At 50.1% G+C, this 20365-nt stretch overlaps 1 protein-coding gene across 1 annotated transcript; it reads left to right on the forward strand.

Annotated features, from left to right (window-relative positions):
- Positions 1-173: 173 nt before the first annotated feature.
- LOC116982215 (zinc finger protein 239-like) lies at positions 174-11502 on the forward strand (the record flags this gene model as incomplete). The annotated part of the gene is made up of 3 exons (XM_033035512.1): positions 174-287; positions 10324-10539; positions 10708-11502. Coding segments are annotated over exons 2-3 (897 nt in total), but the record flags the coding sequence as incomplete, so codon positions are not given.
- Positions 11503-20365: the final 8863 nt, after the last annotated feature.

Raw genomic sequence — 20365 nt, forward strand, 5'->3', positions numbered from 1 at the left:
TGGTCGCTAAAATGGCCGCTATAATCACCATAAATCCGCCCGTGAGCGGACAACACGTTTACGTCAGAGTTACCCATCTTGCTCCGCTATAACATCTTTGATTCCGGGTGCGCGCTCGGCTCGGGCCGGTCCTCCAGCGGGGCGAGCGGATGACAGATGGTCCTCCAGGCGGGGCGGGGCGAGCGGATGACAGATGGTCCTCCAGGCGGGGCGGGGCGAGCGGAGCGGAGAGTCTACGCTCCACCCGCGGTCTCTGTCTCCGGGGCAACGGGCGGACGGGCTGAGCCGTGAGTCTGGGGCTGGGGGACCGGGGGCGGGTCCAGGCCGCCGCCTCGCACCGGGAGACGCTCACAGTGACCGGGCCTGGGGTTGGCGGAGAGCTCGGGGATGTTGCCGGGCCGGGCCTGATCTAGGGGCTGATGGGTGGGCGGCCCGGCCGGGGGGTGGAGGGAGGAGTAATGTCGGGGGGGGGGGGGGGGGGGGGGTGGAGTAATGTCGGGGGGGGGGGGGGGAGTAATGTCGGGGGGGGGGTGGAGGAGTAATGTCGGGGGGGGGGGGGGGGAGTAATGTCGGGGGGGGGGGTGGAGGAGTAATGTCGGGGGGGGTGGAGGAGTAATGTCGAGGTGGGGTGGGGGAGTAATGTCGGGGGGGGGGGTGGAGGAGTAATGTCGGGGGGGGGGGGGGGAGGAATGTCGGGTGGGGTGGAGGAGTAATGTCGAGGTGGGGTGGGGGAGTAATGTCGGGGGGGTGGGGGTGGAGGAGTAATGTCGAGGTGGGGGGGGGGGCGGTGGAGGAGTAGTGTCGGTGTGGGAGGGGGGTGGGTGGAGGAGTAATGTCCGGGTTGGGGGGGGGGGGGGGGGTGGAGGGAGGAGGCCCGTGTTGTCAGATTTCCTAAGAAGACAACATCAAAATTGTTAAAGGTAAAACCAAAGCAATCTTTAATCAAATCGTCAGACAATAAACAAAAGGTGCAGGAGAAGGCCATTCGGCCCTTCGAGCCAGCACCGCCATTCAATGTGATCATGGCTGATCATCCCCAATCAGTACCCCGTTCCTGCCTTCTTCCCATATCCCCTGACTCTGCTATCTTTAAGAGCCCTATCTAGCTCTCTCTTGAAAACATCCAAAGAACCTGCCACCACCACCCTCTGAGGCAGAAAATTCCTCACAACTCTGTGTAAGAAAGTGTTGCCTCATCTCTGTTCTCAATGGCTTACCCCTTTATTCTTAAACTGTGGCCCCTGGTTCTGGACTCCCCCGACATCGGGAACATGTTTCCTGCCTCTAGTGTGTCCAAACCCTTAACAATCTTATATGTTTCAATGAGATCCCCTTTCATTCTTCTAAACTCCAGAGTATACAAGCCCAGCTGCCCCATTCTCTCAGCATATGACAGTCCTGCCATCCCGGGAATTAACCTTGTAAACCTAAGCTGCACTCCCACAATAGCAAGAATGTCCTTCCTCAAATTAGGGGAACAAAACTGCACACAATACTCCAGGTGTGGTCTCACTAGGGCTCTGTACAACTGCAGAAGGACCTCTTTGCTCCTATACTCGACGACTCTTGTTATAAAGGCTACCATGTCATTCGCTTTCTTCACTGCCCGCTGTACCTGCATGCTTACTATCATCGACTGATGAACAAGGACCCCCAGATCCCGCTGTACTTCCCCTTTTCCCAACTTAGATAGTATGCCATATAGATAGTAATCTGCCTTCCGTTTTTGTTACCAAAGTGGATAACCTCACATTTATCCGCATTAAACATCATCTGCCATGCATCTGCCCACTCCCCAACCTGTCCAAATCACCCTTCATTCTCACAGCATCCTCCTCACAGTTCACATTGCCACCCAGCTTTGTGTCATCTGCAAATTTGCTAATGTTACTTTGAATCCCTTCATCCAAATCATTAATGTATGTTGTAAATAGCTGCAGTCCCAGCACTGAGCCTTGTGGTACCCCACTAGTCACTGCGTGCCATTCTGAAAGGGACACGTTAATCCCTACTCTCTGTTTCCTGTCTGCCAACCAATTTTCAATCCATGTCAGCACTCCACCCCCAATACCACGTGCCCTAATTTTGCCCACTATTCTCCTTTGTGGGACCTTATCAAATGATTTCTGAAAGTCCAGGTACACTACATCCACTGGCTCTCCCTTGTCCATTTTCCTAGTTACATCTTCAAAAAATTCCAAAATATTAGTTAAGCATGAATTCCCCTTCGTAAATCCATGCTGACTCGGACCGATCCTGTTGCTGCTATCCAAATGTGCGGCTATTTCATCTTTTATAATTGACTCCAGCATCTTCCCCACCACCGATTGCAGGCTAACTGGTCTATAATTCCCTGTTTTCTCTCTCCCGCCTTTCTTAAAGAGTGGAATAACATTGGCGACCATCCAATGCGCAGGAACTGATCCTGAGTCTATGGAACATTGGAAAATTATCACCAATGCATCCACGATTTCTAGAGCCACTTCCTTAAGTACCCTGGGATAGGGAAATGGGAGTGGCGAGATTACAAAGAGCACACACGTTACTCAGTGCTTCTCGGGCTCCACCTAAAGAACAAAGAAAAAAGTTAAGGGCCTGACCCACTTTCACGACCTAATTCACTACCTCTGCCGAGTTTGCCCTTGACTCATATTCGCAGCATTGGTCGTCATGAGGTAGGAGGCGGCGATGCTCATAGGTACTCGTGGCATCAAGTAGGTCGGGGCGTTTTGTCTATCATGATGAAAAATGTCCACGAGTAAAAAAGGTCGTGAATTAGGTCGTGAAAGTGGGACAGGCACTTTAGTCTAATTATACATTTTCTTATCAATAAAACACACCTTCTAAATCTGAGTGAAAGATCCGTAGCCAAAGGGAAACAAGGGAGGGTGGACCCATATATTTGCAATGTCAGCCTTATTCTCAAATCTTCGCACAGTTTCAGTACGGCTGCTCATTCCGGATGGACAACTAACTCCATTTTGTTTTCAAATTACTTCCATCTTGGTTCCAGAATGGGAGGATCTCTGTCTGTCTCTCTGTCTCTGTCTCTGTCTCTGTCTCTGTCTCTGTCTCTGTCTCTGTCTCTGTCTCTGTCTCTGTCTCTGTCTCTGTCTCTGTCTCTGTCTCTGTCTCTGTCTCTGTCTCTGTCTCTGTCTCTGTCTCTGTCTCTGTCTCTGTCTGTCTCTCTCTCTCTGTCTCTCTCTCTCCAGGGCTGCCAACATTGGGTGAGAGTTGAGAGTGAGAAATTGCGAGGGACTAAGCCCGAGGGAGCGTTGCGACCGGAGGCCGAAGGGGGGGGGGGTGGAAGGAGGGCGTGTCCCTCTCCCATTGGTACGGAACGTTTGCATATTTCAGCTAGAAATTGTGCAATATGGTGCATACTGTAGCAAGTCTTTTAACTGCCACTTGAATGCAATATATATGCTTTAAATTGGATTAGCTATGAATAAGGTTAGAGTAAATTACATTCCTAATTATATTCCACAGTAAAGCCCAGGCTCTGATCAACACGTGCAGCACATGAATGATCTTAGTGTATTCATGTATGGAAATCAGGTTATAATCAAACACTGCACACCTGGCACTACTCCTGGCCCTGACTCCAGTTGCATACCTTCTCTCATTCATGTCCCTGAGTCCAGCCTTACACCTGGCCCCCTATTCTACCCTGATCATAACTGCTTTCCTACTTAGGTTCCCAGTGCTGAACACACCCCTGGTCCCAGCTTTGACTGCACACCTTCCCTATTACTATTCCAGACCTTGGCTCTGGATGCAAACTTGGCCTTGCTCCCAACCCCTTTGCACTGACAATATATCTGGCCCACACATAAAGCCCCATATCTGACCACGTAGACAACCTGTTACGTTCAACTCCCCAGGTGCTTATCTAATGCAGTAATCCTTTATGTGGAGCATTTCACAGACCAAATTATGGATAACAAAATTTGCTACATTCATTGGCTTCCTTGTTATCTAACATGCGAGTTACTTTGTCAAAGTAGTCATCAATTGGTTGAACACAATTTCTCATCCATAAAATTATGCTCACTCAGGTGTATAAGTATTCTGTTACCATTTCTTTCATTTTCGTAACAAACTGGCCTGAAGTTAATTTCAGCCCCAATATTTTCATTATTTTGCTGTCTTCCTCTCAGCTGGGACTTTTCCGAAATGCAAAGTCCAATAACTATTATTCTATTAAATGTGATCTTGAAAGTACATAATATTTTCTGTGGTATTCATAACACAACAATGGTAAAAAGATCTTTGTTTTGATTGCACCTATCAACATGCATACATTATTACATTACAGTTAATATGTACCGAGGGCAAATTTTTGTTCCAATGCTCCCCATTCCCAATTACTTTTACATTGAAGTGATTGAAATCCAAGTGAAATTTAAATGGCATCATAAAAGTAAAACCTCCTGAATGTATGATATTCATTATGTGGTTGGTTGGGGTCAGTATCAGCACAATTACTATATCAAACTTTGAATCTTCAGATGTCCTGGTTCAAGCTAAAACTAAAGACAAAAAATAATTTCCTCACATATTCCCCTGCAAGAATCTCTGTCACTACTTTAAAATATGCCCCTTCTTTGTTCTTAAACATCGCATCTGAATCAGTTTCCATCTGATTACACTCCTTGAGGATGTTCATCTCCATGTTCAATTAATTAAAAAACGAGTTTGGGGACATTTCTATTCAACCTGTCAAAGGAATTGGGGAGGGGGGGGTTGAAATAGTCAGTGAGGTAAACAAACATAATAATTGAGTGGCAAATGACAATAGTGCTACCTTCCCAATATTTAACTGATGGAAATAATGGATTATCGGCTGTATGTTGTGACAGACAGCCTGACACATTTCATGTCATTTAATATTACACTTATCCCATCCCCCTGGATATTCCGGATTAATAAATTAAGGTTTTGTCAACTAATTACAAATCAGGCTCATTACAAATCAATAACATTAGCTAACTCCGAAACATGAAATGCTGAGCATTGGGATCCAGACATCACGGACAACTGGCCTCAGTTCCCCGCTCACATCTGGCAGTGTTCTCCGTCGAGTGTTTTTGAAAGGGGGGAGGCTGAGCGATCACTGATCACTGGCCTTGGGGGTACCCGGTGAGGGAGTGCAGCAACCGAGTGGGGAGAGGGTGTGGAAGAAGGGTGTCCCCCCTCCCATGGTAGGGACTTTTTCAAATTTGATATATTAAAAACATGTTTTAGTGCATTGTAGAAGTATGATTTCAATGTTTTTTTGTATGAAGTATTTTTAAGAGTTAACTTTTTAAGGGGTAACTTTATCCACACAAAGGGTGATGGGTGTATGGAACAAGCTGCCAGAGGAAGTTGTTGAGGCAGGGACCATCCCAACATTTAAGAAAAAGTTAGACTGATACATGGATTGGACAGGTTTGGTGGTATGGACCAAAAGCAGGTAGCGTAGCTGGGACATGTTGGCGGGTGTGGGCAAGTTGCGCCGAAGGGCCTGTTTTCACATTGTATCACTCTATGACTACATTATACCTCCACCATGCATGAATGCTTCAAAATCAAGTGATTGGGGTGGAAGATTGCAATCTTCACATAGTCCGCCCTGTTTCGACTAATGCAATCAACTTGACGTGCACAAACGGAAGATCAAATACAACAAGTTGTCCAACAACTGTAGGCTGTGCACGCCACACGAAAGAAGAAGAAGAAGTGATCCGAGTTTTATCGCCATATACTCAAGCATAGAAACATAGAAAATAGGTGCAGGAATAGGCGATCGGCCCTTCGAGCCGGCACTGCCATTCAATATGATCATGACTATTCATCTAAAATTTCCTGTTTTGCCCCCCCATGTCCCTTGATTTTGTTAGCCCGAGAACTAAATGTAACTCTCCCTTGAAAACATCCAGTGAATTGGCCTCCACTGCCTTCTGTGGCAGAGAATTCCACAGATCCACAACTCTCTGTGTGAAGAGGGTTTGTCATCGTCTCAGTCATAACTGCCCCCCCCCCTTTATTCTTAAACTGTGACCGCTGGTTCTGAACTCCCCCAACATCGGGAACATTTTTCCTGCAGTTACAGTAAGTGAAAATCTAGTAGGCAAGCAGGATGCTTTCTCCAACCATCCCCATTTGAAGTCCACTATCTTCCTCCGTTTCACCCAGTGCTTGGTACTTACTTCCAGCTGCTACTGGTTGTCCTCCAGGATGCACCGAGCCACAGCCTGATCCATGCCGGTCACCTGGGCGAATTTCAGATTCAGATTCAGATTCTGATTCAACTTTAATTGTCATTGTCAGTGTAAAGTACAGAGACAACAAAATGCAGTTTGCATCTCCCTGGAAGAGCGACATAGAATATGATTTCAATAAATAAATCTATTTACATGTATACAGTCATAGTGTATTTCCTGTGGGAGGAGTGTCCGGGGGGGGGGGGGGGGGTGTGATTGGCAGTCACCGAGGTACATTGTTGAGTAGAGTGACAGCCGCAGGGTAGAAGCTGTTCCTGGACCTGCTGGTCCGGCAACGGAGAGACCTGTAGCGCCTCCTGGATGGTAGGAGGGTAAACAGTCCATGGTTGGGGTGAGAGCAGTCCTTGGCGAAGCTGAGCGCCCTTCACAGACAACGCTTGCTTTGGACAGACTTAATGGAGGGGAGCGAGGAACCGGTGATGCGTTGGGCAATTTTCACCGCCCTCTGCAGTGCTTTCCGGTCGGAGACAGAGCAGTTGCCATACCATACTGTGATACAGTTGGTAAGGATGCTCTCGATGGTGCAGCAGTAGAAGTTCACCAGAATCTGAGGAGACAGATGGACCTTCTTCAGTCTCCTCAGGAAGAAGAGACGCTGGTGAGCCTGCTTGACCAGTGTTGAGGTATTGTGGGTCCAAGAGAGGTCATCGGAGATGTTGACCTCAGGAGCCTGAAGCTGGAAACACGTTCCACCTCCGTCCCGTTAATGTGGATGGGGGTGCGCGTGCCGCCCCTAGACTTCCTGAAGTCTACAATGAGCTCCTTGGTCTTCTTGGAGTTAATGGCCAGGTTGTTGTCAGTTCACCATGCGGCTAGGAGCTGGACCTCCTCCCTATAGGCCGACTCATCGTTGTTGCTGATGAGGTCAATCACTGTTGTATCATCTGCATACTTGATGATGGTGTTAGTACCATGTACAGGTGTGCAGTCATAGGTGAAGAGGGAGTAGAGGAGGGGGCTCAGGGTGAGGATTGAAGAGGTGTGCTTGTCTAACCTAACAGACTGGGGTCTGTTGGTTAGAAAGTCCAGTATCCAGTTGCAGAGGGAGGGGTCGATGCCCAGGTCACCGAGTTTGGTGATCAGTTTAGAGGGTATAATGGTGTTGAATGCTGAGCTGTAATCGATGAACAGCATTCTTACGTAAGTGTCTCTGTTGTCGAGGTGGGAGTGGGCGGAGTGAAGTGCCGTGGAGATGGCATCCTCCGTACTCCTGTTCTTGCGATAGGCAAATTGATAGGGATCCAGTGTGGGGGGTAGGCAGCCTTTGAGATGTGCCAGGACCAGCCTCTCGAAGCACTTGGTGATGATGGGAGTAAGTGCAACTGGGCGGAAGTCGTTGAGGCTCGCCGCAGTGCAGTGTTTTGGCACCGGCACGATGGAGGTGGTTTTAAGGCACGTGAGGACAACTGCTTGGGCAAGTGACAGGTTGAAGATGTCAGTCCAGACGTCTGTCAGCTGCGCAGCACAGGCCCTGAAGATGCGCCCGGGGATGCCGTCAGGGCCAGTAGCCTTACGTGCATTAGTCCTACTCAGTTCCACGTACACGTCGTAGGGAGTGAGTGTGAGGGGTGGGTGATCAGCAGGGAGCACAACCTTGATGGCTATCTCTAGATTGTCCCTATCAAAGCGGCCATAGAAGTGATTAAGCTCCTCAAGGAAGGAGGCGTCGCTGGATGTGGGGGTGGTGTTGGTGGGTCTATAGTCCGTGATGGCCTGGATGCCATGCCACATGCGTCGGGGGTCGGAGTTGTTGTTGAAGTGCTCCTCAATCCTGAGTTTATGGCAGTGCTTGGCCTTCTTGATGCCCCTCTTCAGGTTAGCCCTGGATGAACTGTAGGCTCGAGCATCACCTGACCTGAAAGCGGTGTCCCGTGCTTTCAGCAGTAGCCTGACCTCGCTGTTCATCCATGGCTTCTGATTCGGGAATATGGTCACCCGTTTGAGGGAGGTGACACTATTGATGGTGGAGTTTATAAAGTCCAGAACAGAGGATGTGTAGGAATCAATGTCCGTGTGGGAGTCAAGGGTGGCCTGGGCTGCAAACGCCTTCCAGTCAGTGTTTGGCACAGACACTCTCACGGCAGCGGCGCAACGCTTCCAACGCCATGCACTGAGGCTGCTCCATGGCCGGAGCTGCAGTGAGCGACACGCCAGACCGGCAAACACTCGCCAGCCCCGCTCCCCGTCAGCATCTGTCCCCGTCGCTGCTTCTGCTTCCAACACCTGCAGGCCATGCAGTTGATATGTGTTTTGAAATTTTCATTGATCACAGAATTTCTCACAACAGAGAGAGAGAGAATTTGGCGAAAAGCGTGATTCTCAATGCATGGTTGTCAGCCCTGCCTCTCTCTCCCCCTCTGTTTCTCCCCCTCTGTTTCCTCCCCTCTATTTCTCCCCCTCTGTTTCTCCCCCCCTCTGTCTCCCCCCCGTCTGTCTCCCCCCCTCTGTCTCCCCCTCTGCCTCCCCCCCTCTGTCTCCCCCCTCCTGCTCCCCCCCCTCTTGTCATCCCCCCCTCTGGGGTGCTCCCCCCCCCCTGTCTCCCCCCCCTCCTCTCCCCCCTCTGTCTCCTCCCCCTCTGGGCCTCCCCCCTCTGTCTCCCCCCCTCTGTCCTCCACCCCTCTGTCTCCCCCCCTCTGTCTCCCACCCCTCGGTCTCCCCCCTCTGTCTCCCCCCCTCTGTCCCCCCCCTCTGTCTCCCCCCCCTGTCCCCCCCCTCTGCTCTCCCCCCCTCTGTCTCCCCCCCTCTGTCTCCCCCCCTCTGTCTCCCCCCCTCCGTCTCCCCCCCTCTGTCTCCCCCCCCTCTGTCTCCCCCCCCCTCCTGTCTCCCCCCCTCTGTCTCCCCCCCCTCTGTCTCCCCCTCTGTCTCCCACCCCTCTGTCTCTCCCCCTCTCTCTCCCCCTCTCTCTCTCTTCCCCCATTCTCTCACCCTCTCCACCACTTCTCTCTTTTCCCTCTTTCTTCCCTCTCACCCCTCTCCCACCTCACTCTCACCCCTCTCTCCCCCCCCCTCTCCCTCTTCTCTCTCTCCATTCACACCCCCTCTATCTCTACCCTCTCATCCCTCTCTCTCTCTCTCTCTCTCTCTCCCTCCACCTCCCTTTGAGAGTCTGTCCCTTCGGGAAAGACACTCTCATGGCAGCTGTGCAACGCTTCCGACGTGTCCGACGGACCGGGACTCTTGCACTGCTCCATGGCCGGAGCTGCAGCGAGCGACTCGCCAGCCCCGGATCCCCGCATCTATTCCCGCCGCTAGTTCTGCTCCCATCCCTCCCTCAGCCCCGGCTCTCCAACACCCGCTGACCATGCAGTTTATCCGAGTTTTGAAATTTTCGTTGATCACAGAATTTCTCACCACAGAGTGTGAGAAATTTCTGATCCACGTGAGGGCGTCAGAGTTTGTTCAAATGCGTGATTCTCACGCTCAAAGCATGAAAGTTGGCAGCCCTGGTGAGATAGAGAGAGGGAGAAAGAGAGACAGTTACCGAGAGAGAGACAAGAGACAGAGAGAGAGAGGGAGAGACAGAGAGAGAGAAACAGAGAGACAGACAGAGAGAGAGTGCTGGAGTAACTCAGCGGGTCAGGCAGCATCTGTGGAGAAGATAGATACAAAGTGCTGGAGTAACTCAGCGGGTCAGGCAGCATCTGTGGAGGGAATGAATGGGTGACATTTTGGGTCGAGACCCTTCTTTGGTTTAGTCCGCGCCGACCAGCGATCACCCCGTACACTAGCACTATCTTACGCACATTAGGATCAATTTAACAATTTTTCGGAGGCCGAGTAATCTACAACCTTGAACGTCTTTGAAATGTTGGAGGAAACCGGAGCACCCAGAGTAAAACCCCACGCAGGTCAAGGGGAGAACGTGCAAACTCCGCACAGACAGCACCCATAGTCAGGATCGTACCCGGGTCTCTGGCGGTGAGGCAGCAACTGTACCGCTGCGTCACTGTGCCGCGCATAATTATATAAGGTTCCTCCACCATAAACGCACCCAATATGTGCTAGTAATGTCCTGTTTGCCAGCTTGTTGACCCTCTGTGTTCCCCTCCTGCAGGGTTTAGGAGCCGTTGCTGTGGACGGAGAGACAGGGACGCGAGCGGCCATTGAAAGCGGCCAGGGTGCCGTGCCCCCCCCCCCACCCATCTGCTCGGTGTGCGGCTGAGCTTCGATGGAGGACCACATGACGGGGCACAACCAGGAGAAGCTTTATGAGTGCGACGTGTGTGGCAAGGCCTGGCGGAGCCCGAGTCTGCTGGAGATCCACCAGCGGATGCACACAGGAGAACGCCCCTTCGACTGCTCGGAGTGCGGCAAGAGCTTCGCCCGCTATGAAAACCTGCAGCGGCACAAGAGTGTGCACTCCGGCGAGAGGCCCTTCACCTGCTCCGACTGCGGCAAGAGCTTCAAGATGGCGAATAACCTGAAGAGACACCGAAAAGTGCACACGGGCGAGAAGCCCTATGGCTGCTCCACCTGCGGCAAGAGCTTTACCCGGTTGAATGGGCTGCAGGAGCACCGGCGGGTGCACAGCAGTGAGCTGCCCTTCACCTGCTCTGACTGCGGAAAAGGCTTTAAGTCGTCGCCGGACCTGAAGGTGCACAGGCGCCTGCACCCTGGGGAGCGGCCCTATACCTGCAGCGAATGCGGCAAGGGCTTCACCCGCTTCAGAAATCTGCTGGGGCATCAACACACCCACACCGGCGAGCGTCCCTACACCTGCACCCAGTGCGGTAAGGGCTTCACCCAGTCCACCAGCCTGCTGTCCCACCAGCGCACCCACACCGGGGAACGGCCCTACACCTGCAGCGACTGCGGCAAGGACTTCAGCCGCTCCGACAGCCTGCTGTACCACCAGCGCACCCACACCGGCGAGCGCCCCTACACCTGCGCCCAGTGCGGCAAGGGCTTCAGTAACTCCAGTCACCTGCTGTCCCACCAGCGCACACACACCGGGGAACGGCCCTACACCTGCAGCGACTGCGGCAAGGGCTTCAGCCGCTCCGACAGCCTGCTGTACCACCAGCGCACCCACACCGGTGAGCGCCCCTACACCTGCGCCCAGTGTGGCAAGGGCTTCACTCGCTCCTCCAAGCTGCTGTCCCACCAGCGGGTGCACGCAGGCGACCGTCCCGTCCGCAGCCCTGTGTGTGGAGAGCGCTTTGCCATGGCTTCCCGCACCCTGTCTCACCAGCGCGTGCACACCAGTGGCCAGCCCTACGACTGCCCGTACTGCGGTGAGGAGCTTGACAGCTCGCGGGGGTTGCGGCAGCACCGGAGGACCCACGCCGGCGAGCAGCTGCTCCCACTGTGACAAGAGATCACGGGGGCTAAGGAGCACCAGCGGTTACACACCGGAGAGAGACCCTTTGTGTGCGCTAAATGTGGCACGGGCTTCACCCGGCTTGACCACCTGCTGGAGCACCGGCGAGTCCACACCGGCCAGCGCTCCTTCACCTGCCCACTCTGCGGCAAGGCCTTTGCCCACTCCTCCAGCCTGCTGGCACACCACCATGTGGATAAGTGCTGTTTAGGTAGACACAAAATGCTGGAAGGTATGGGTAATGTTTCAGGGTCAAGACCCATCTTCAGTACCGATCCGAAACGTCACCCATTCCTTGTATCCAGAGATGTTGCCTGACCCGCTGAGTTACTCCAGCACTCTGAAATGTCACCTATACATGTTCTCCAGAGATGCCTGACCCGCTGAGTTACTTCAGCACTTTGTGTTAATCATAGAGCGATACAGTGTGTAACCAGGCCCTTCGGCCCAACTTGCCCACACCAGCCAACATGTCCCAGCTACACTAGTCCCACCTGCCTGTGTTTGGTCCATATCCCTCCAAACTTGTCCTATCCATGTAACTGTCTTTCTTGGGACAGCCACAGCCGCAACTACCTCCTCTGACAGTTTGTTCCATACTCCCACCACCCTCTGTGTGAAAAAGTTACCCCTCAGTTTCCTTTTAAATCTTTTCCCCTTCACCTTGAACCCATGTTCTCTGGTCCTCGATTCCCCCCTATCTGGGCAAGAGATTCTGTGCATCTAACTAAATTGTGTTTTATGCAAGATTCCAGCATCTGCAGTATCTTGTGTCTCCCTCACCTATATCCAGCTATCACTTCTGAAGAAGGGTCTCAACCTGATACGTCACCCATTCCTTCTCTCTAGAGATGATGCCTGTCCCGCTGAGTTACTCCAACATTTTGTATCCACCTGTCACTTGCCAGGCTTTGTCCAGCCCCCATCTCTCTTTTCCAGCTTCCTCCCCCCACCCTCTCCAATCAGTCTGAAGAAGGGCCCTGACTCAAAACATTGTCTGTCCATTCCCTCTAAAGTGGTGGAGGAACTCAGTGGGTCAGGCCGCATCTGTAGAGGGAAGGGAATCTAAGGCGACCACTCCCACCTCTCCTTTCCAACTTTCTCCACCCCCCACACCAAGCAGTATGAAGAAGGGTCCTGACCTAGAATGTTGCCTGTCCATGCTCTCCAGACGTGCAAGTTACTCCAGGAGATTGCGTCTCTCTTTGTAAACCGGCATCTGCTGTTCCTTCTTTAGGTATGTGAAGAGGAAAACATTAGTTAAGACCAAAGTTGGACCGTTGAAGACGGAAAAGGGTGAATTTATTATGGGGAACAAGGAAATGGCAGATGAGTTGAACAGGTACTTTGGATCCATCTTCACTAAGGAGGCCACAAACAATCTTCCTGATGTACGACTGGCCTGAGGATCTGGGGGGATGGAGGAATGAAGGAAATCCACATTAGGCAGGAAATGGTGTTGGATAGACTGATGGGACTGCAGGCTGATAAATCCCCAGGGCCTGACGGTCTGCAACCCATGGTACTTAAGGAAGTGGCTCTAGAAATCGTGGACGCATTGGTGATAATTTTCCAATGTTCTATAGACTCAGGATCAGTGCCTGTGGATTGGAGGGTAGCTAATGTTATCGCACTTTTTAAGAAAGGTGGGAGAGAAAAAACGGAATTATAGACCAGTTAGCATGACATCGGTGGTGGGGAAGATGCTGGAGTCAATTACAAAAGATGAAATAGCTGCACAGTTGGATAGCAGTAACAGGATCAGTCCGAGTCAGTATGGATTTACGAAGGGGAAATCACGTTTGACTAATCTTCTGGAGTTTTTTGAGGATGTAACTAGGAAAATGGACAAGGGAGAGCCAGTGGATGTAGTGTACCTGGACTTTCAGACTTGATAAGGTTCCACATGGGAGATTAGTGGGCAAAATTAGGGTACATGGTAATGGGGGTAGAGTGCTGACATGGATAGAGAAGTGGTTGGCAGACAGGAAACAAAGAGTAGGGATTAACGGGTCCCTTTCAGAAAGGCAGGCAGTCACTAGTGGGGTGCCGCAAGGCTCGGTGCTGGGACCGCAGCTATTTGCAATATACATCAATGAAGAGATTTAAAAGTTACATTAGCATATTTGCAGATGACACAAACCTGGGTGGCAGTGTGAACTGTGAGGAGGATGCTATGAGAATGTGGGGCGACTTGGACAGGTTGGGTGCGTGGGCAGATGCATGGCAGATGCAGTTTAATGTGGATAAATGTGAGGTTATCCACTTTGGTAGTAGAAACAGGAAGGCAGATTATTATCTAAATGGTGTCAAGTTGCGAAATGTGGAAGTTCAACGGAATCTGGGGGCCCTTGTTCATCAGTGACTGAAAGTAAGCATGCAGGTACAGCAGGCAGCGAAGAAAGCGAATGGCATGTTGGTCTTCATAACAAGCAGTTGAGTATCGGAGCAAAGAGGTCCTTCTGCAGTTGTATTGGGGCGAGTGAGACTACACCTGGAATATTGTGTACGGTTTTGGTCTCCAAATTAGGGGAAGGACATTCTTACCATTGAGGGAGTGCAGCGTAGGTTCACAAGTTTAATTCCCGGGATGGCGCAAGTCATATGCTGAGATAATTGAGTGGCTGGGCTTGTACACTCTGGAGTTTAGAAGGATGAGAGGGTATCTTTTTTAAACATATAGGATTATTAAGGGTTTGGACATGCTAGAGGCAGGAAACATGGTCCTGATGTTGGGGGAGTCCAGAACCAGGGGCCACAGTTTAAGAATAAGGGGGAAGCCATTTAGAACGGAGACAAGGAAACACTTTTTAACACAGTGAGTTGTGGAATTCTCTGCCTCAGAGGGCGGTGGAGGCCGGTTCTCTGGATACTTTCAAGCGAGAGCCAGATAGGGGTCTTTAAGATAGCTTAAAGATAGTCTTAGGATCTTGAATATTCCCATAGCGTAAATTTGACACGAACCGTACTTCCTTTTCTATGAAGTCACCAGACCAGGAAGCATGGCCTCTCCATTCTCATTTTCCTCTAACAGACCAGCTTTAGCTTTTCTCTAAGGCTATAGGGCAGTTTTAGAGTGATCATTTTCATATTGCTAACAACATTCATTTCTTGCATGTGGTCTAAGAGGGTAGTCATTTCTTTCATACTTCTAAGACATATCGCAAACTCCCGCAATGCTTTCGCATCTTCTGGCTGGATAGCTGTCCAAGCATAGACCTTCTTCATGAGGATGTCTTTGGATCATGGAAGTTTAAAGGGACTTTTATGTAGTGTGTTGGCAGCGAGCGGCGACTGCGGAGGGTTCAACAGCCCCGACCACGGGTGAACAAAAGGGGAAGATGATTGAACTTTATTAGCTTCCATCACAGTGAGGAATGTGGATTCTGCTGTGGTGGATGTTTATGTTAGATTTTATTGTATGTAGCTGTGTGTCTTGTTGCTTTTTACTCAGTATGGCTGTACGGTAATTCAAATATCACTGTACCTTAATTGGTGACAATGTGACAATAAATTACAACTTGAACTTGATCAGCTTTCGTCTATATATTAAGAAAAGGATAATGCTGACTAATCGTGCACAATTGTGACGGCTTGATTTCAAAGACAGGGCAGGGGCATTCCCTGAGGGGTTCGGGTAGTTGGAAGAGGTTTTGTCTGTGTTTTTCCCCTCGGTTGTTGTCCGGGTAGGAAGGCGGCGGCACTTGGCCCATCGGGGCTAGGATGTGCGGGAGGAAGGCTAAGCTTGGATTGAGGCTTGGAAGGCTGAGCTCGTCTCCCCTGCCTCGATCCGCATCCGCATGCAAACTCCACACGGACAGCGTTGGTGGTCATCTTGCTCGGAGACAGGCCCTTCGGCCCCTCTCATCCGTGCTTCCCCAGGCTTTCTGCAACACAATCTTGCACTGTTCTGCACTGGATATTGCATTTATTGTGTTTGTCATCACTGTATGTACACTGTTTGCTCTGGCGGCTGCGTGTAAACGGGAGATTTCATCACCTCCCGGTCGATGTGCAGAACAACAAACTAATGAAGCATCTGGAACACAGTTCTCCTGGGTTGCTGCAGGCTGAAGCATCAAACTACTACCCTGTTGAGCCCCGTCAGTCCCACAGAACAGAAACACACAGCTATGCCTATTGAAGCTAGTCCCACATGCCCGCGTCTGGCCCCTCACCCTCTCTGCCTTTCCCACCAATGCCTTTAGAAAGGAGATGAGGAGGAAATTCTTTAGCCAGAGGGTGGTGAATCTGTGGAATTCATTGCCACAGAGGGCGGTGGAAGCCAAGTCACCGGGTATTGTTTAGATTTTAGAGATACTGAGCGGAAACAGGCCCTTCGGCCCAACTAGTCATCGCCGACCAGTGATCACCCCGTACACTAGCTCCATCCTACACACATTAGGGACAATTTTACAGAAGCCAATTAACCTACAAACCAGCAGGTCATTGGAATGCGGAAGGAAACCGGTGCACCCAGAGAAAACCCACGCAGGTCACGGGGAGAACATGCAAACTCCGTACAGACAGCAGCCGTATTCAGGATGAAACCCGGGTCTCTGGCGCTGTGAGGCAGCAACTCTACCGCTGCGCCACTGTGTATTTTTGCTATCTATCATTTCATTTATTACTCACACCAGCAGAGTTGTGCACAAATGGTTCACATTAATAATGTCAATCTGAGGGGCAACTTTTCCACACAGAGGGTGGTGTGTGTATGGAATGAGCTGCCGGAGGAGGTAGTTGAGGCAGGGACTATCACAACATTTAAGAGACACTGGATAGGACAGGTTTGGATGGATATGGGCCAAACGCGGGCAGGTGGGACTAGTGTAGATGGGGCATGTTGGGCGGGGTGGGACTAATGTAGATGGGGCATGTTGTTCGGTGTGGGACTAGTACAGATGGGGCATGTTGGTCAGGGTGAGACTAGTGTAGATGGGGCATGTTGGTCGGGGTGGGACTAGTGTAGATGAGGCATGTTGGTCGGGGTGGGACTGGTGTAGATGGGGCATGTTGTTCGGTGTGGGACTAGTACAGATGGGGCATGTTGGTCAGGGTGAGACTAGTGTAGATGGGGCATGTTGGTCGGGGTGGTACTAGTGTAGATGGGGCATGTTGGTCGGGGTGGGACTAGTGTAGATGAGGCATGTTGGTCGGGGTGGGACTAGTGTAGATGGGGCATGTTGGTCAGGGTGGGACTAATGTATACGGGACATGTTGGTCGGTGTGGGCAAGTTTGGCCGAAGGAAGGGCCTGTTTCCATGCTGGGCTGTTTCCATGCTGTGACTCTATGAACTTCCAGGAACAACATTCTCCATTCTCTGGTTCATTCATTGTTAATAAAGAAAGTTTACTTTTCCTGTTTAAATCCACAGTAAAGTATAGTCAGAAGTGAGCCCACCTGCTTCACCCACGATGAATTAACAAATCATCACTATTCACTTCTCAGACGTTGGAATTGGTCAGAACATTCCCTCCACCGTGACCCTTGACACCAATGTCCCTCGGGGTCATGACCGTGCCACCCACAACTTGTGGCCAGGTCTCAGGCCAATGGGATCCAGACGTCCGTCCACTGGTCTGAATACTATTTCAGCCACATGAGCAGCAAAGATGAGATAGAATATGGGAAAGACATTGAGAACCTGTCCTGAAGGGCCGAATGGCCTCCTCCTGTGCCTATTGTCAGGATAACTTCAATTCAATTCAATTCAATTCAATTCAATTTATTGTCATTTGGACCCCTTGAGGTCCAAACGAAATGCCGTTTCTGCAGCCATACATTACAAACAAATAGACCCAAGACACAACATATTTTACATAAACATCCATCACATTGCTGTGATGGAAGGCCAAAAAACTTATCTCTCCACTGCACTCTCCCCCCCGATGTCAGAGTCAAACAATCCATCCCTCAACATCAGCAAGACAAAAGAGTTAAACCCCCTTTTCACGGGGCGAGTTGACGCAAGATGTCACCAGAGTGAAGAGGTCGTGGTCCAGCACGAGTCTCGCACGATATAACGGCAGTAGATAAAGAGTTCCCACGGTACTCGGCATTTATGTTATTCGTGCGAGTTACTTGGCCGTTTCCCGAGCAGTCGCGTTAAATCTTGAATGAACATCGTGAACTACACGTGACACAAATGATGTAACTTTTTTTTTCACACACTATATATATCCTCCCTTGGTTGAATCGGCTCATTTGGAGACATGCCTTTACGAAATAATTTCGAGTACAGGATGTTGGTTTTTTTCATTGTCGCGCTGCATGCAGCTGCCCACTATGTGCATCGAAAACGTTTGCTTGAAGGCAGAAGGGAGAAATTAATTAAAAAGAGAATTAAGAGGAAGTCTCACTGGGTGAAGCCCATCTTTCAACGGAGAGCTCAATTTGGACAATATGAGCAACTGCTTAATGTGCTGTGCGAAGTGGATACAAGTGCATTCAAAAACTTTGTCAGAATTTCACCCGAGCTCTTTAATGAGTTAAAGAATAATTTGGGACCTCTGCTGAAGAAGACTGACACTGTAATGAGAAAAGCACTGGAACCAGGGTTGCGCATAGCAATCACCCTCCGCTACTTGGCCTCAGGCGATTCTTATACAAGTCTATCTTACAACTTTCTGGTCGCCACCAGCACCATCTGTGGTATTGTCCGAGAAACCTGTGAGGCGATCATCAAATTTTATTCAGCTTTTTATGGCTCTTTAAACTTCAAACACAGAGGGTGTAAAAGCTGTCTGCGACTTTTTTACTTTGCAGCTGCAGGGCAGACAGACAGACTTATAAGAGAAGTTTAAGTTTACTGCAAACACAGAACTTTTACATCAATAGCAATGTATGTTTTAAAATCTTGGATAACATTAAATGGTTCTCCTCTTGATGAACTTATATATCGTTATATAAACTCACATGAGCACTCGGGAAACTCGGCAGCCTTCGTCTCCAGCAGGTTCCTTTTCCTCTCCCTGTTTCTATAATCCTCTCTGGATTTATCGTACAGAATCTCGTTAAATTGGAACCATTCTACAAGTTCCCCCTCTTGTTCCCTGGTGAAGTTATATGGCTTTACCTTCTGCCATCTTCCCTTTACATAAGCGTCTGTAGAGGCTATTCCTACAACGGCTACTGGGGAGGCAATCTGAATTGCACCTTGCTCACCCTCTCCCTGCTCCAAGGAGCCCACAGGCAGTGTTATCTGTGGCATCTCCTGTTGCCTCTCCACCTGTCTCTCTTGCTGCGTCTCCTCCTCATTCTCCTGCATGGCAAAAACATCTCTGACCCGCTTTTCCCCCTTCCTTTGAGATTTTCTGGGAGCCATCTCTGCAAGTGTTCCTGTTAAAAAGATTATCCAACAATGACAATTAGGTGGGACGTCCTCGAAGGACACATGTTCCCATGTGTCCTTTTGAGACCACCTTTTTTAATCACCTTCTGTCCCCTCTGTCCAGCTTCCGGGTTCACCGTTCGCAGGAGTTCCCACGGTACCCGCAAGAGTTATTACGGATATCGCACGGATATCGCACTGGCCACTACGTTCATATAATGTTGCAATACTCAACCACAAGTGTACAAGTCACTCTTGGAGAAATTCCAATTTTCTTGAATTTTCTCCCGAGTGACCAAGTTACACGATGACCTGCCGTTAGCGCTACGGTGGTCCACGGTGGTCCACGAATGCCGCACTGTTATCGCACGAGGTTCCCACGATGTTGAACTCTGGTTAACTCTTGCGTCAAGTCGCCCCGTGTAAAAGCCGCATTACACGGGGCGACTTGACGCAAGAGTTAACCGGAGTTTAACATCGTGGGAACCTCGTGCGATAACAGTACGGCATTCGTGGACCACCGTGGACCACCGTAGCGCTAACGGCAGGTCATCGTGTAACTTGGTCACTCGGGAGAAAATTCAAGAAAGTTTGAATTTCTCCAAGAGTGACTTGTACACTTGTGGTTGAGTATTGCAACATTATATGAACGTAGTGGCCAGTGCAATATCCGTAATAACTCTTGCGGGTACCGTGGGAACTCCTGCGAACGGTGAACCCGGAAGCTGGACAGAGGGAACGGTGAGTAAAAATTATCTTATGTGGGATTGAATTAAAAAAATAAATAAAATAAAGATTTGCATCCGCATATGGACATCAACTTATTCATGAGTTATGTTAATGAGATTCAAGAAAATAACTATAATCTTTAAAAGGGACTTTAAAAGGGACTTTACTGAAAGGTTACGCATTTTTATGGTCCGTGAGAAATTTTTCACATGTACTTCTTTGAGAGATACAGGTCGGAGTCCTCGGGTCCAGGGGTCCGGAACGCTACCAATCAATGTTGTACAGAGACCCGTGTAAGGAGTGAACTGCACATGCTGGTTTAAACCGAAGACAGACACAAAAAGCTGGAGTAACTCAGCGAGTCAAGCAGCATCTCTGGAGAAAAAAAGCTGATGTTTCGGGACGAGACACATCTTCAGACTCAATTCCGATTAGGATGTCTGAAGAAGGGCTCCGATTCGAATCGTCACCTATTCTTTTTCTCCAGAGATGATGCCTGACCCGCTGACTTACTCCAGCTTTTTATGCTTTTCTTCCCAGATCTGACTTACCTGCTGAGTTACACCAACATTTTGTGTCCTTCTGTGCATATTAACTCAGCGAGTCAAGCAGCATCTCTGGAGAAAAAAAGCTGATGTTTCGGGACGAGACACATCTTCAGACTCAATTCCGATTAGGCTGTCTGAAGAAGGGCTCCGGTGTTGGGGGAGTCC

This window comes from Amblyraja radiata, chromosome 16, assembly GCF_010909765.2.
Source record: "Amblyraja radiata isolate CabotCenter1 chromosome 16, sAmbRad1.1.pri, whole genome shotgun sequence".
NCBI classification, from domain to species: Eukaryota; Metazoa; Chordata; class Chondrichthyes; order Rajiformes; family Rajidae; genus Amblyraja; species Amblyraja radiata.